This window comes from Quercus lobata, chromosome 5 (assembly GCF_001633185.2).
Source record: "Quercus lobata isolate SW786 chromosome 5, ValleyOak3.0 Primary Assembly, whole genome shotgun sequence".
NCBI lineage: Eukaryota > Viridiplantae > Streptophyta > Magnoliopsida > Fagales > Fagaceae > Quercus > Quercus lobata.
The window spans coordinates 27433595-27452200 of record NC_044908.1 but is presented as its reverse complement, the minus strand read 5'-3'; the positions used below and the strand labels follow the sequence as shown (position 1 = coordinate 27452200).

The 18606-nt window shown below is 31.0% G+C and overlaps 1 protein-coding gene and 1 pseudogene across 1 annotated transcript; both read right to left on the bottom strand.

The window, feature by feature from the left end:
* Nucleotides 1-2278: 2278 nt before the first annotated feature.
* Nucleotides 2279-3798, bottom strand: LOC115988327. Its single transcript, XM_031111858.1, has 2 exons — nucleotides 3292-3798; nucleotides 2279-3048 (listed from the first exon to the last, which is right to left on the bottom strand). Exons 1-2 carry the CDS (start codon nucleotides 3659-3661, stop codon nucleotides 2504-2506), a joined length of 915 nt encoding a protein of 304 aa, XP_030967718.1. The 5' UTR covers nucleotides 3662-3798; the 3' UTR covers nucleotides 2279-2503.
* Nucleotides 3799-15693: 11895 nt separating this feature from the next.
* Nucleotides 15694-16487, bottom strand: LOC115992136 (annotated as a pseudogene).
* Nucleotides 16488-18606: the final 2119 nt, after the last annotated feature.

Here is an 18606-nt window from a genome sequence, read left to right as displayed (position 1 = left end):
GCTTATTTTAGACTGAATACTAACAATATCATTTTAGTCCAAACAGTAAAGTATCAAATTAATGTAATAATTAGAAGTCTATGAACTAAATTGTGATAGGAGCAAGTAATATAGAAGTAATTTACCCTTAAAAAAAAATACAGTCATATTGTATGAAAAAATAAATTAAAAAAAGTGCACAGTGCACAGCGCACAGGCGCACCCACCCAAAAAATTGAGGGCCAATGCCTAAAAGGGGCAGTTGCTTGTTTGCCCTCCTTGAAGATTTGTTTATATATGATGGCATGCTCAAAATAATGTCTCCCTCGAGTCATTGAAGTTACATGCCTTCTTCAACCATGCCACAAGTCAGGACAAACACAACATTTTTTTTTCCCAAGAAACAAACACAAACACACATATGGGAGAGGACATGGGTTTTTAATATAGAAACATACTGCAAACTCTATCCAAAAGTCATATAAGGCCTCGGCCTTGGCCATTATCCATGAATCAGTCATTAATAGTATCCTAAGCTTGCTATAAAACCCTCCCATCAAATCTAACACAATCAATCTCGTTTTACAATTGAAACCGTATTTTTTTACGCAAAAGCCCATTCAGCCATTAAGGAGCAACAGCAATTTGAGGTTTTGGGGTGAAAATAGTGGCATAGAAAATTCTTCTCACTCCCTCTCCACCTCTCTGAACTTCTTATTCTTGTTGTATGTGAATAACAATTTCTGACATAGTGTATTATGCATATTCTTCATCTTTTTGTAGTCTAGTACTTTGGCTTAATTTGTTCTTGTGATGTACCATTAGCCTTTATTCACTGATATTGGAATTTTAGACTTGAATCTCCTCATCTTAAATCATCCCCAATACTTTTATTATACTTATGCGTGTGTGTAAATATGGCAAAAATGCAATTTACACTAGCTAACTTTGCCTAAAAATCATTTTAGTCTTTTAAGTTTGAAGTTGATTATTTTAATCCGATAACTTTGCTCAAAAATCATTTTAATCCTTCATGTTTGAAGTTAGTAATTTTAGTTCGGTAACTTTTCCTAGAAATCATTTTAGTCCTCTAAGTTTGAAGTTGATCATTTTAGTCCTTTTAAGTCTTGCATATATTATATATTAGTACAAAGTAGAGTTAAAACTTAGCCTAAACCGTTTTTCTGATAAAAATCTTTTTTTTTGCACCGCAATTTTTCTTGACTGGTGCTGATTCTTGCTCAACCGAAATCCTCGGATTCAACATGTTTGTGTCATTTTCAAATGATCTATCCTTATGGTACAAAAGATATGGGCAAAAGAATATCAACTACTTATCTTGAGTATATTACAACATTGTTGTTTTGGAGCAATTTCTGACACAAACTCAACCCTATTTTACAATGCATTTATGTCAATAAAATTGAAATTTATTACAAGCAAATGCCGTGGAATGAGCCAAAACTTAAAAATAAATAAATTACCCTAACAAAAGTCTCAAATTTATGAAATTATTTTAATTTGAAATCTCTTTCTATCTCCATTATTCATTTATGTTATTATGGGTAATAACAAAGTAGAGAAAAGTGGAAGACGCTAGTTATTTAGAGGGGTGTTACGTTCACAACATTTTTACAACAAGTCATAGGTGGTTAGTTGTTATTGGTTCAAATTTGAACCTAACACTAATATTACTTTTTTACCCTAACAATAATAATCAGTAACAATCTGCCACTTAGGATTTGTTGTAAAAATGTTGTGGACATATCATTTCTCAGTTATTTAAGGCTAACACAGTTTTATTAACTATATCTCATTTTTCATGTTTTGTTACTATCAAGAATAATGGAGATGGATAGAAGTTTCAAATTGAAACAGCCTCATAAGTTTGAAACTTTAATTAAAAAAATTTTAAACTTAGGATTTATATGAAATATGGTTTACACTTTGGACTGCCTTTTTATGCAATTTTCCAGAAAAATAAATTTTCAACACCGCCATTTCTTATGGTATGAGTTTATGGTGTGGAAAAAAAATTCATCTACACACTTGGTTGTTGTCTAACAATAAGAAGATAACATGTGTTTCTGTCATGTGCAACTCTCGTTTAAAATGATTGTATGCAATTATTTAATTGTGGTCTAATAAATCATGTGCAATGCATACAGCAGGAACACATATCATTTTCTTAGTGTTGGTTGTAGTCTATGGCTATAACAAAGTTTGTACATATTTATTATTTGAAAGATGAATAACCATAATTTAATGGTACCAAACATCAATACTTAGTCAAAGAGACAAAGGAAGATAAAATTGTAAGCAACATCTATCTTTCCAAAACCAATTCTGCTAATCCAAGAATGTAAATTTACTTGCTGAGAATTATTAAACGATACATGAATGGAACATTGTAAACCCACAATAAACCCTCTTGCTCCTATCACAAGTAACCTGTAGTATATATTAAGCTAATTGAAATGGACCAGATATCAAGCACCAATGCGGTTCGCATAAAGCAATGCGATCAAGCACGTCGTGGTGGTGTATGAACACGAACACTAAGCAACTTCACATCATCTAATACCGGTCCACATAAAGAACCTGAATTGTCACTTGTCATGGTGTAAAATGTGCTTAGGAACATAATTCGTGTGCGTAGTGACACTGCTTTGAACAAAAGACTAGCTCGCTTGAACCCTCCATTGCCCTTAGACTCATATAAAACCTTGACACTGTCTTTGCCTGCATATGCCTCTACACCCAGGGAACCTACACATGAATCTTTAGCGTCACCAACAGCAAATGTGAGGGCATAAGTCCTTCCGGGCATTGTATACACAACTTGTGCAAGGGCGCTTTCTTTTCCGGCCATGAGTTCAACTGCTCGTTTGCCTTCCGGGACAAAGAAGTGATCGGAATCAATGTATTTCACAGCCTTAAGGGACTCAATAATCCAGCCAGGTAAAGGACTGTGATCGTCTTCAATGTGTGGTGGAATTAGGACACCCCATGATGTATTGAAGGATAGATATGGACCTTCTTCAACATTTCCATTTTTCAAAAGGTTGACTGCAAAGTGCATACAAACATATTAATGAAACGAATGATTTCAAATGTATTGAAATTTAAGATAGTTCAATTGGAGCACCAAAAAAAAAAGTCCTTGTGAAATGAAATACTCTAGAGCTTATTCGAACTGTTGTCGCTTGTCAATTTTTATTAGTTTTTATCACACGTACGTTTAAAAGTTGACACATTAATTTGCAAAGTTAATATAGTAAAATTTGTTGAAATGAGAGAGAGTAATTTTACCTCTAGTGCGTTTGGGAAGTTCCAAAACCTTCAAAGCAACAGCATAAATAAGTGGGCCACAAGCTGGATCATCAGCCACACCAGGGTTATGGATCGAAATTTCAATTTCCGAAGAGTCAGCTTGGAAACCCCATGCATATGAATCCCAGCCATTGCTACTATATATAGTCTGCATTGGCAAAATACCCCAATCATTTTTCTCCGAATTAGGAGTCACTGACACGTTCAATTGCTCCTCTTGTGCGCAGGTTCGAGCTGCAGTGAATGTTACTGAGTAAAACAAGCCCTTTGTGACATTCACTTTTTGCTTGACTGCAGCCTCATTGCCAAGCCTTACAGCACAGGCACCCTCAGGCACTATTAGCAACATGTCGCCTTGTTTTTGACCTGGTTTTATGTACTCCACATACCCTGAAATTTCCCAAAAGGGAATGGCATTGGGGCTGGTCACTACTGTGCCTTTTAGCTGTGTTGGCTTTGGGCCCTGCTTGAACTCTCCATTGGGCAATAAACCTAAAATGAATGAATAAGCAAGCATTTGTCATTACAATATTTATTTGTCAAATAAATTTTGTTTTCAATCATTGATTTTATAATATATACTCTTAAATTGAAATTCTGACTAGCTAGTCACTGCTCTTCCCATGTGACAAGTACTGTCTCTGATCTAGCAAACATGGGTTACATAATATGATCCCTAAATCTAGCTAAATAACAGAGTTGAGATGTCACTTATTTTTTATCATATCCATTTTATATTGTCATTTCTTCCTACCCTTTGTACAGATACTGCCAATCACTGCCACCATGGGCAATTCCTTCTTTCTTTTTTATTTTATTTTATATTATTATACAGCTACATGATCTGCATATATCAAGGACAAATTATTCAGTTCATATCTGTATGATATACTTGGGTTTCTTGTACATTAATAGTAAAATAAAAAATGATGTTAAAATCTCTAAAAACAAATATAATATTAAAATATTTTTACATTTTTATTTAGTAAAATGATGTTTTAGATGGCTTGATATTATTCATAGGAACAACTTGTTAAATCTTGTAATTTTGATTCTCTAATTAAATTTAATCACATAATTTTTTATTTTTTATTTTTTGGGAGAATGAATCACATAATTGTAAGTTTTTAACTATTAATACAATGTAGGTAGTAGTACCCAAAAAAAAAAAAAAAACAAAGTTTTAAAATTACTGACTCCATTAAAAAAGAAATATAACTATATAAGTTTTAATTTCAATTATACTCTTTTCCTTTCAATTTCAAGCCCAAAACCATCATTAATTGCCTAGGAATTTTGTAATAAATAATGTCCAGAATGTATGGGGTGGCGTTTTTTTTTTTTTTTGATGAGGTGTATAGCACGTGTATGTCTGACTCTGAGATTCTCCTAAGAATAAGAGAGATCAGAGACTAAATCCCATAAAGCACATGAAGTCCAAGCAACTGCAATGACGTAAATGCCCCTCCCAACGAAAAAAAAAAATACATATGAACATTGAATTGAAGGGTATATTTCGTTATTAAAATGCAAATTGCCAAGGGTATCTTAGCCAGCACTAACCGACCAGGATTTCACGTGGCCAAGGCTGCTGCATAAGCATATATATATATATATATATATATATATATGTAACGTAGCATATATGCAATGATCGATGCATGCAACTCTTCTTAAAGTCTAAACTCTTACAATTTCTCTTGTATCTACTAATAATTAAGTAGTTTTGCCATGTGTCTTTGATCAGTCTGTTATTTTAGTAATACGATCAATACTTTTTTAACCAAATGGTCAATCACCCAAAGAAAATTTATGGTTTTCTTAAATTAGGCCAAGAATATGTCAAAACTCAAAACTAAACAAAACTTGTCAAAGGGAGTAGGTATCTTTTTCGATGTTCACATAATTGAAATCTTAATCGAATGCAATCAGTAAGGACACATCCATAGTTCATATTAATTATTTGATGAGAAGCTCTTTTTTGTCTTTTTCTTTTTTTAATAAATAAGAAAAAATTGATGAGAAGCTGAATTTTATTGCTGTAGCACCAGACAAATAATGAAGTAAAAACAACCTTTCCATATAGAACTACCACAGTAAAAGCAGCCAAAACTAGCATAAAACAAAAGCTGAAAAATTTAAGAATAGCGGAGTAAATGTGGTCTTCCTTTTAATAAATAATGTTCTCAACCTCTCATCTTCATGTACTATACTCCTACAGTCCATGGTTGATCACATTCATGATGAAGCAGTATAGCTCTAATAGCATACGTTAAAAAATATAAGAATGCATTTAAATGATCTTATAAGAAGTTCCTCTGGATTTTCAGCTAGACATGTCCCATATTCAAGACCTAAAAAAAAAAAAAAAAACGAGTGTGGATAATTCACAAACACAAGAATACTTTTGATGAGTGAAGATCATGATGAGTAGAAACTGAAATGCCCTAAATGCTATCTCTTAATAATTTAACCACGAATTAACAATGGGATTGCTAAGCATGTGACCAACAAAAAATGTGCTTTTGTAGTTAAGAATATGTGAGCTTAAATGGAGCCCTGATAAGATCTATCATAGAGTAAAAGCAAGAGTGAAATAAAAATAGCAACGACATATACCTAAGCATTAACAATAATATTGTAGCTAGTAGCTAGCCAAATTTACTACCTAAACGCAGCTAGAAATGCATATATAATTCATCATGTTTGTAACAAGAAAGAGTTTGACAGTTTAGTTTCTTACCATCAGAGACAGAGATGGATAATGCGGTGCGCAAGTTAGCACAAAGTAGCAGCACCAACAACACGGTGAGCCTATGCATCATCATTACCCTCTCTCTGTGTGTGTTTCTGTGTGTGTGTGAGAGAGAGAGACACAGAGAGAGAGAGATTTGCTTTGAGATCACAATGAGGATGACAGGGTTTTATGTGTAACGTTCAATGAGAAAGCCCCTAAGTCTGTAAGAAAACCACATGAATGCCACTTGGAAGTATCCTAGTATTTTTCAATTCATATTACCAAACTATAGAACAATGCTAGTGCAATAGTGTAAACGTAATGTTCACAAAAGACAAGGCAAAAACTCGATTGATTCAAAATTTTGTCCTTCTATGATGATTGCATGCATGATCCTCCGCAATTAGTTTGAAAAAATTGCCAAAATTTTCATTTTCTTGGTGTTATTCTCTCAAGACATTTAAAACTTATTATCCTTGTAAATAAAGCTCCAAAAATTACTAATGAATACAGATCATTGGTTGAGTTTGAGAATGTAATTTCTTGGGTTAAGTACATATAATGACACATAATTTTAAATAAAAAACGTACTTGTGCATAGCTTCTAAATTATAAATCTAATAGTATTTAATTAATAACCTTTTTTTTTTATATTTTTTTGGTAGTGTATAATAAATTTCCTTTAACTTGACGGATGGGCATGGCTTTCTGGGGAAGGTTAAGGACAAGCTATTCAAGACCACATGGAAATTTCGGCAAGCTGCTACACTGTCGGTTGGAGGGCAGCGTTATCCATTTTAAAATACGAACTATTCTCCTTTTGTTTTATTTATTTTTTATTCTAATTAATGAATTTATATACACCTTGTAGGGATAAGGGCCCGGGATCATATGTTGGGTCTTGGGTTTAGTCTGAGGACGTTGAATGGTCCGAAAAGGGCCAAATAGTCATTAAGGGTTCCAGTCCAAAGTCTCATAAGTTTGGAACGAATGGGGGATTGTTTGAGGAGGAACTCCTTCTCGGATATGATAAATGCAGCTCAAATATCTATTCTAGCAATTAAAGTGATCCTCCAGAAAGCTCCAATGATAGGGACGTGCCGCATGAACATACAGGAAAGAAGGAAACCCAAAAATATCTAAGGAAAACTGCTACCACCGCATTAAATGCGTTACAGCTACTTTTCTGGCCGCATTTATGTGGAGAAGACCTCAGAACAGTGTTGTCTTGGCTATCACGAGTCACAGAGAGTCTAAGAGGGTGTTTGATGGGATAGGTACTCAAGTAAGGGTTTAAACAATCAATAAGTGTAGGATCAAGATGATCCAAAGTGAGCTATATAATGTGATGGACCCTCCATGAGAAAAGGATCAGAAATCAAAAGAGAGAACACTGTTGTAATCTAAATTATCTTCATATCCAATTGTGATCAATTTATACCAGATTATCTTCTCGGACTAAAAGTCTATTAATATTATTTGTGTTCGATTGTCATTCAATTCAGTGTTAGCCGTTGTTCAACTCGTTAAGGCCTAGTTCTTTGACCCACTTTCTATAAATTTTATTGTACTGGGCTTATTGGGCCGAGCTCCCATACATCTTGGGCTTGGATTGTAAATCAGGTCCTTACACACCTTGTTGTAAAGAATAATAGAATGTAGAAACAATAATAGTAGTTGTATAATTCTTCAATCTGATTTAACAAATCAATTAGTGAAAATGGACTTTCTCCCAAAAAAAAAAAAAATTTTGTGAAAATGAAAACGGTTTTAGTTAGTTTAATAGATAAAGTCACTTGTAAAATAAAATATTTAATTAAAACCTCTGTTTACACTAAAAACCAATTGATGTCTTAAAGAAAAATTATTATGTCATAAACGTTATAAGTTTAAATTCTATAGTATTTATTTAAAAAAATAGTAAAAATGGATAGGTAAATGACTAAAATGACCTTGAATTCAGTGAAAGTGGATAGCTAAATTAGTGAAAATTGATAGCTGAATGACTAAAATCAACTGATTAAGTTATTTGTCGTCAAATAAGAGATTTAGGTTTTTTTTTTTTTTTTTTTTTTTTTTTTTTTTTTTTTTTTTTTTTTTTTTTTTTTTTTTTTAAAGCAATAAGAGATTTAGGTTTAAAACTCTACTTACAGTAAAATTAATTGATGTTTTAGCCTAATAATAAGAGCAATTATTACGAATAGACACTATAAATTTAAATTATATTGTATTTATAAAATGAAATAAAAATCTAAAAAAAAAAAGGGTGAAAATGGATAGCTGAGTATGCACAGTGCACATGGCTTTCATAATGTGATTGTTTGTATGGATCTTCTGAGAACGTGATTGTTGGGTCCAAGATCTCAGACGAAAATGGTAGATGTAGCCTTCAATTATTTCAATTTTATTGTGAACCAAAAATATTTAATCATGTGTTTTCTGAAGAATCATAGCTTTTGGGGATCAACAAGAAAACATTGGGAAATCAAAGTGAGCAAAAAAATCAATCAAAAGAATTGTTGAAATGTGATTGGATCGAATCCTGGCAAGCCCATGTGCCATTGAGGTTTTTGATTATAATTAATCTTAAATTTCTTAATATAATTACCCGCCATATCAGTACTAAATAATTTCTTAATTGCTTCTATTCCTTTTTGGTCGGCAATAATTCTATATAGTTTATGGCATGTGCAGTGATTGAATTGAAATTGGAAAAGGGATGGGGGCAACCTTGGGACTAACAGCGTATCAATGTATTAGTTTTTGGAAACAATCAACATGGATGCATGTGTGATTGAGTGTGGTGAACTCAGCTTGTAGTTGAGTCTGAGTGAAGCACCTGACAACAGCCTGGGTAATATGTTTTGGACTTGGACTTATTAATTGCTTCACACACGACAATGTTCACAATCTTTTACATCATGTCTATACTCTTTCATATCATATAAAAATGTAAATATCTAGTGTAAAGGTGTGGACACTGTAAAACATTACACATTGAGACTTTGAAACCATAATTTTCCTTTAAACTTTGGTATGTTTGGAAATGACTCTCCTGATTCTAAAAATACAAAAAAAAAAAAAAAAAGGAAACGACTCTCCTCTCCGGTCTTCCCAATACTCTTGTAAGCTATACCCATAGTGAGGGACCTGAATAGGTAAAGGAGATCTAATGGCTTTGAGTTACTTCCTAGCATAGTTGTCAATATCGTACGATACACAATACGTATCATACGATATATATTGTATCGTGTACAAAAAGTTTCACATCGTAAAGGCACATGTATCATATCATGTGCAAAAATTTTCACATCATAAGTGCTCATAAATTGTATGATACAGAAGTGCATGCATATCATATGAATCGTATTGTATCATAAAAAATCATACATATCATACAATACATAGATATGTGCTTTAAAATGAGATTTTTTTTGTTAAAATTTGTGCTTTTAATTGAATTCAACAAGTTGTCAGACTTTTTTTTAACACAAATTTATTAGGTTACTTAATTTAGCCCAATAAAATAACATGTACATAAGTTTTGTTCCCCCCCCCCCCTACAAAATTTGGACTACACACTTACACTTTCATATTTGCAAAATTCTTTTCTATACTATGAATAAGGTATTAACTGATAATGTAATTATTTTTTATTTTTGTTATAAGTTGTTGGGAAATTTATACCCTAGTTGATAGAATTAACACATTTTAAACCTAAGTTGTTAATAAGATCTATTATGAATAAACCTTGTTAAAAGAAACAAGCATCAATATTATGTCAATATCATGCACAACGGAATAGTAAATAAGACAAGATCTGATGACCAAGGAAAAACAATGAAACAAACTAGTTTTACAGTAAAAAACCTGGGGGGAAACCTTCCTTAAAAGTAATTCACTATAGTAAAGAGAAGTTTCAGATCTAGTACAAAACATTTGTCTCTAAACTCTACAATCCTCCTAGATGAACTTACAGCAGAAACCTTCTACCACTTTAGAACTTCTGAACTCTTCAATATATGACCACCACCTTTTTGCACAGATCCCAGTACGTTACTAACTCCAACAACTTGAAGATGTTGTTGGCTGTAAAGTTCTTCACTTCATCAATAATGAAGATCAAGAAGTACTTGGTTACAAAATCCTAAGGTGCAAAAGACGTAGTAACTTCTTGTAGAGAGAATAAGGCACTAAGTCACTTTCTGCATGGGTTCTTCATGTATAACAGCCTTAAAATAAGCCTTATATATGTTTAAGGTTGTGAGAAAAGAAACCCTACATATACATGTCAGCTAAAGTCAAAAATCAGATCTGAAAATTTTGATTTCATAGATCTCGACAGATTCATCTTCTGTCGAGTTTCTGTTGAACTTCGTTCTTAAATCTCGATAGATACTATTTTTGTCGAGGTATCTGTCGAGTTTTAATGAATAGCTTTTCTTCACTTATTTTTTAGTCCAATCTTCATGACTTTAATACTTGACTTGAACTCTTATTTCTTGAAGTATTAAACCCATCCTAAATTTACCCAATTACAAGTAAAGTGCATTTTGTCAAAAGATTAGCCAATTACATAAAATATGTCCTTAATATAAGTCTAAGAAGCTAGAATGCCTAAAAGAAATATTAAAATAAAAGAAGAAGAAGAGATAAAAAAAAATGTTGATGATGATAAAGAAAATTTCAATGAAGAAATAAATTTGCAAAAATGATGAACATGATGATAACACTAATTTAGATGGAGTTGATTAGGCAAAATGATGAATATAATCAAATTAATTATTATTTTGGTCATTTGTCATGTATTATCATTTTTGAGTTTAATCAATTTGAATATGTATATTATAAACGCATGTTAATTTGATTTATTTAGTTAACTTGTTAAATATTATTACATAAATGATATTAAATTAGTCATTAGTTGAATATATCTCGAATTTATAATGAATATATACTTTATATATGTATATTTATAATTTTTTTATAAATTTTATTAGGTGTTTGTGCATCTTAAAATACACAATACAATACAATACATGATACAGAAAAATAAAAAATCAATTCACGTTTTGACAACTATTCTTCCTAGCTAGGTTATAATGGGCTACTTCTATGGAAACTAACATGATTAATTTATAGCTTTGCAATATTTCCCTACTTATTATTAATGTTATAGATTATGATTTTTTTTTTAAGAGTTGTGGATTATGAAATTTTTATTTAGAATGTTTGATACATAGGATACCTCCTGGTGTTTCTAAAGGAGACATTCAAAGCTCAAATTCTCACCACAACTATTGATATATATCTCATTTTGAAACATTGCAAAATTAAAGTGGACCAACTATGTATTTTGAGTAATAATTATTTAACAAATTTGTCTCACATTTGTAGAAAGTTCTTTGATTATCATTTCAAAAGATAGTCTACCTATATACCTCATATTATAGTTATTAAACCTGGACAGACCCAACAAGTAGGACTGAAAACCTAGTAACCAGACACCTAGACTAGTCCAGGTGTTTAAATGGACCGTTTATGCATATGACCCGGTCAAACCTAGTCAAATCTAGCAGGTTTATGGCAACCCAGGTAACCCAAATGGATTTATATAACCTAGTTTTTTTTTTTTTTTGAGAAGGTATATAACCTAGATGGGTTTGTAAAATTATATCTATAGGTCCACTTTATTGACTTTTTTACTATTTAATGTATTATATGGTAATTTATAGAGGAGAAAATCTAAAGAATTAAAAAAAAAAAAGCACTTATTTGCCTGTCTACTTACCTCCAAGACTCACATTCTATCAAAAGACGACTCTGTTATTATGAAACCTTGATTTTGAATTATAATTGCAAATTTAATTTAAGCATATGTCTTTTTTTTCTTTTCTTTTTTTAATTTACATATTTATGTTATGATTTCTCAAACTTATTTTTAATTTTTCCATTTGACCTTATGGTTTGTCTAGTAACCCACTGGTTGAACCAGTGATCAGTGACCCAACTCATAGACAGGGTCATTATTCGGGCCGAGTTTAATAACTATGCCTCATATAATCAAAATTTAGTATCAAATCAGTTCCTATTTACACACTTTAAGTTTGAGCTTACACACGATAAGTTTGAGCTTACTCTTAAATGAGCCCATCAATAAGGAGAAAGTTATAATTTCCTCTATTAATTATTTTCACATTATCAACATCCCTTTCATCATCATCCTTTACACTCTTTCATCAACTCACAAACAATATATATATATATACATACCCAATTAGGATTTAAAAAAAAAAAAAAAAAAAACGTTTTTAAGGTAGGTTAATAGTGAAAATCATGGTTTTCAGAACCGGACCGGACCGGGAGGTCGGACTGTGAAAACCGGAAACCGAGATGAAAACTAGTTTTTTAAGCCTAAAGAACCGGATTTTTTGTTAATTCCGTGAACCCCTAAAACCGGGGTTGGACAGTACGAACCAGTGAGAACTATGCGGTCCAACCCCTTAGTAATTTTATTTTTTATTTAAAAAAAAACAATTTAACACAATTTTATTCTACTTAATTAAATTATACATCTCTTACAATGAATAAAAAAAATTATAATTAAAATCCTTCAAAGATATTCAACTTATTTTCAAAAATTAATCATAAATTTTAATATTTTTATGGTTATTATTTTATTTTATTAACTTTCTTATTTAATTATTAAATATATGCTTGAAAATCATTAAATTTCCCTCACATATATAGATATATTATCAATTTTGATAGTTTTATAAATTTAATATATATATATTTAGGCTTTAATTAATTATTAAATTAATTATGACGTCATCACGGTTCGATCCCGGTTCGACCTCAAAAATCTTGAACTTTTCCCTTTTAAGGTTCAATGAACGGTCCGGGTCTGAAAACCTTGGTGAAAATGTGACCAACCATAGTGGAATAGGTACATTCACATTGTTATAATAATCAACTAGGTAATATACAAGTTGAATGTGGCAAAAGAGTGGTTTATGTAAAGTTAAAATGGATAAGGCACTTAATGTGAAGTGCACCAATATGATATTACGTTTCAATGTGTTAAAAAAAAAAAAAAAAAAAAAAACCGAGCAACGCCACTAAAAAGAAAAGTAATTATAAAAAATGGCGCAAAAAAGAAAGGCAGAGAGGGAAAAGGGCATAGTAAGTTTTAATTATATAGGATTCTATGTGAAATGAAATCATTAGTTAAGAGAAAAACCTAGCACACTGACTGGTCAAATCTAGTCAGATCAGCCATTAGCTCCTTAATCGTACTTATTCATGAGTCCTGTTTCACTTTTTGATACTATTCATAAGTTTTACTATACTATTTCAGTTAACTTTTACCTTTATTTACAATACTTTCAACAAAAAAATTTCAATTACAACAAAATAAGCGGATCCCAAACGGACCTTTAAAGTAATAAATTTAGAATTAATTATTAATAGATCAAGTGATTAACAAATCAAGTAATCATATAAAAACAAGACATAACATTTTGTATAAGTCTTGTTCTTTACAAAATATGCACAAGTATTATATTTGATATTCATGATCAAAATAAAGACATGAAATATATATAGTTGAATCATAGAATATCTAAAAGGGTTTTAGATAAAAGGGTAAAAATCACTAGAATATTAAGTAATAATTTTTTATGCCTAACAAAAGCAATGCGATGCAATCCTAAAGTATATGAAATGGGTTTTTACTTTCTAGAATTTCTAAAGGCATGAAGGGATAGACTTATGTGTGTGATCTAATACCATAAAATTGACTTTGGTATAACAAACTCATGGTGTAAATAATATAAGCAACATTAATATTAGATGGCTACATTTTCACATCTTTTTTTTTTTTTTTTTTTTTTTTTTTTTTTTTTTTTTTTTTTAAAAAATAAAAAGTTCCAACAATTTCTATTATATATTAAGAATCATATTAACGGGTGCTCTTAGAGCAATGATTAACAATTTATTTTTTTTAAAAAAAATTGACACAATTTTTATGGGAAATAGAAAAAGTTGTCAAAACATTAATTTTTTTTTTTCCTTTTCTCATAAAAATTTTCTTAAATTAACTTTTTAACAATTACTCTAAAGGCATCGGTTAACATTTCCATATATTAGTCTTGGAATCTGTAAATCTATAATAATGCAAAGTTCACTGAGCTGTGAGGATAGTTGGATTGTATAAGGAGAATATTTCTAAAACCATGAGTGTATTTCTTTTCATCTCAATAAATAATACAAAGTGTCAAAGTTATTGGATTTATCCCAAGAGATACAAATAGAGCAGTTTTTCCAAAGTCATATTCTTGTGATTTTCAAACGAGGTATAATTATTCTGTTTTTTCCCAATGTCTTATAATTATATGGTATGTATGAGATATGAGATTATCCACATCTAGGAGTGAAGGAGAATGCTAGAATTGCAAATTATTTTAACAAAAAGTTTAAGTGAGTGATTATTGAGAAATAAAAAAGTGATGTTAGTAATATATCCAAGTCATATTTTTTTTGTATCCATGGCATAGTAATTGTATTAATAATTATTGGAAGAAACCATGCCACACTGCGTCCCATTAATGGGACAATACCCTTGTATGGTAGTAGTATTAATGAGATAACACTTTTTTCAACATAATAATTAAGTTTTACACCATTCTTCACCATTCAATTAAGCATAATGCATATTTTATGTGAAAATTACAAATTGAACACTTTCACATTTATTAAACAAATAAAGGTTATTTTTTTAAGCTCATTCATACAAGGGAAATGTTAATGGGCACCGTAAGAATAATTTATTGTGGAGTCCATCTAATAAAAAATTGGTATAAATTGATAAGATAACTAAAAATAATACTGACAAGTGAAATTCAAAAAGTCAACTTTATCGATTCTACACCTTATAAAGTTTATAAAATTAGTCAAAAATCTAATATAAAACAAAATAAACTAACATAAAGGTCTTTTTTAACAGACATCTTACGATGCTTGTTAACACTACAAATATGCAATACACTTAACATATGCATGTAAATTCATATACATACTTTATTAGTGAAATTCACAAATTGATTACCCTCCTAAAGTTCTGATAAATCATTGATTCAATTTAATGTTAATGTATAATTCATTTCTACTGGATAGAAAATTTATGATGTTTAAAATATTATATATTCAATGTGACAAATTTATGATGAAAAGTGTATTGTAAAATGATGTGCTAAAATAATAAGGTAAGTTTTTTGCTATGTTAAAATGACATTTATATAATAGCCGATGATAATGCTCTTATTCGTGTATATAGGGTGTACTCAATGTGTCAAACTTGTCCCACTTATTTCAACAGTTTAGATTTATAAACAATATAATAATTATTGTATAATAACTATTATTCAAAAATGTAATAAAGAGTCTTGCACTAATACAAAGAAAAGAATCTCAACTTTTATACACTTTTGATTTACGCTGTCATACCCAGTCTTCCCTCATTCAAAAATAAATTATAGATCCAAACTAACATGGTCAATCATATCATCAAATTCAATATGTTTTAGTCCCTCTGGTTTTTTTTTTTTTTAATTTAATTTCTAATTTCTTAATTGATCATATACTAAAGCAAACAAAAATCACAGTCAATAAACGATCCAACGTCCCAAATCAAAAGTACACATCAAATAAAAATTGTCCTTAATCTCACTCACAAAACAGAAACATTAAAATATTCCAAATACCCTAAAATAAAAACAAGTTTTTTTTTTTTTTTTTAATCCATAATTTTCATTTCGACAAATTGCACGCCAAAGGCGACATGGACCTTGACCCGGACATCACAACCCGAACCGTAACCAAAATAAACGGACTTACCGGAGCCGATACACTAGTTCTCCCAAATATCGGAAGCAAGCCGAGACGCGATAGCCGAGTGGTACATTACATCGTGGAACGCAGAGCTCTCCATCATCTTCTTCCTCAGCTGCTTCGCCTTTTCTTCAGTAAAGCACCCACGCGAGAATCGGGTCCTGTTTCGGCCCGTTGCGGATTCCAGATCCGAAACACCCGAAACGTTCTATGCCGAACCTGTGGTGGCGGTGGAAGTGGATGTGGGGTCCATGTAATCCGGTTCCGAGGACCAGCCAAAAATGGGTACCCACCAGTTGGCCGAAGCGGGTTTTCTGCGATCCGGATCCGGTTTGTTTGTGGAAGCGGAGGCCCGAATCGTTCCGGGTCGGAAAGAAGTAAGAGTGGTTGCCATTTTTGAGAGAGAAACTGAGAGTCTCTAGCTTTGAAAGATTTGGTTGAGAAATGAAAACCGGAAACTAAACACAAAAGCAAAAGGTTTTTGATGAAGTTGAGTATAATCAGTGCGGTTAAGAATTCTACGTAGCCATGAAATTTCTTGCTTTCTAGGTGTTGTACTTTTTGACTGATAAGCTTTTGACTTGAACAGAAGGGTAATTTTGGTAAAATGGTACAATGAGTTGTAGCTTGGAGTACCGTAGGTGATGTGGAGGGAAATGGATAAGGTAGTACACGTGGAAGGGCATCAAAGTATGTGTTGACTGTTGAGTGGTCTATTCGGGTAAGTGCTTTTTTTTTTATTGCTTTTTGTGACTCTTATGATTTTTTGTGCACTTTTTTTAAGGTTCTTAGGTACAATTTTTTTTTAATTTTTATATTTTGGGCGAGGAAGAGGACTAGGTGATAGGAGTGGAGGGGAAGTCATATTGATAGTGGAAGGTGCGATGGACACCTCAAGCTTAATGGCCATTGGCTGTTGGGATTTATGACTAACAATGTGGAGGAGTAAGACTGACGTAAGCCCTAAGACTAACCAATAGCTAACATACATAGTTAACATAATGATCACGTCATTTTCTTCTTTTTGGAGATGCAAAATGTTCTAATTTTATTGGATAAGACTTGGTTCTAATGTTGTTGTACACTGAATCCATTGAGAGGTGGATACGTCATAAGTGTTTGATACGTGTTTAAACTCCCAATGAGTTCTAGCGATTTCATTTCTAAAGACAAGACCTGAGTCCAATCTCCAATGCTCTTGTTTTGACCATAGTTAAAGTCTTATTGCAATATATTACAAATAATTAACTTATATATCATTATATATATATATATTAGTATTATGCCCGTGTGATGCATGGTTTAATTAAAAATCATATGTAATTTAAATAAAAAATATAACAACAAATAAGTTTTTGTATTTATCTAAAAATTGATAGAGATGCATAGAAATAATCAATAAGAACAATTATAATTTTGCTATCCATGAGGTGTTTAAAAAAAATAAAAAATAGAATTAAAGGTTGATATTAGTAGTTGTATACGTATACTATGATTTTTTTTTTTTTTTTTAAATTAATGTTGATATGAACAATTAGTGTGAAACCAAAAAAAATAATATATATTTTTAAAAATCTAACAAAAATTTTACAATTTGGTGAAGTCACGTGGCACAACCATGACTTCTAAGCCAAACTTTTATTATATAGTATATAATATGTAATGTCCGTGCGTTGCACGATTTTATGTTAAAACTTGTAGAATATATATAATTATTATAACCAAATAATTAATTATTATAATGAAAGGAATGAGTTGCATTGGTATAACAACCATCAAATATAAAATGTAGCACCTTAATACAAAATTATTTTCTAACATACCAATTGTGCTATAATATCATTTGTAGTTACATGTATCAAACTATTCGCATATGAATTTTATATCTAATGAATCTACAATATAAGTGATTTGCAGTATTGTTAACAATAATATTAATGATTAAAATCTTTAGACAAAGTAACATAAAATTGGCCACTTTTTAAAGATAGAAGAACTATTCGAGGAATAAAACCTTTGTTCTAATTTAAAAAAATTGCAAAGTTCTACATCTAGATTACAAACCTTTCTTAGAATGCTTGAAATCTTTTTTGACAAACCTGGAAAAAAAAAAAAATCAAGAAGAAAATTAAACAGAGTTAAAAAAACAGAGTACCATATAGATTGCAAAATTGTATGTAAATTTAATAGTCTATGATTGGAATTTACTACGACAACTTACATATATATTGGACAACAAAATAATTAAATTCGATCAAACCATTAACATATAAATTAGGATTTTCGTTGCTAAATAACTGTAATATGCTAAGTATTTTGTTAGTTGTCCTGTTTCGAAAGTATTTGTAATAATAGCATCTCGAGTTTCTTAAACTCGAGATTCAATTTAAAAATCGACCTTTTAAGACTCGTTTTTGTTGTTTTTCATCTACTGACATGGCGAAAGTGTCCAGTTGGATAGCGAGTTTATAAAACTCGATTTCAAAAATCGAGTTTTATAAACTCGCTTTCGCTTTAACGCTTTTTCTCCCTTCCCACTTAAAACAATCTACAGAGACCCGGTTCAAAATCTCTCAATCTCAGACACCGCTCTCTCAAACTCTCTCAAGCTCTCTCAAACTCTCTCAAGCTCTCTCAAACTCTTCCCCTCACTGTAAAAATTTCAA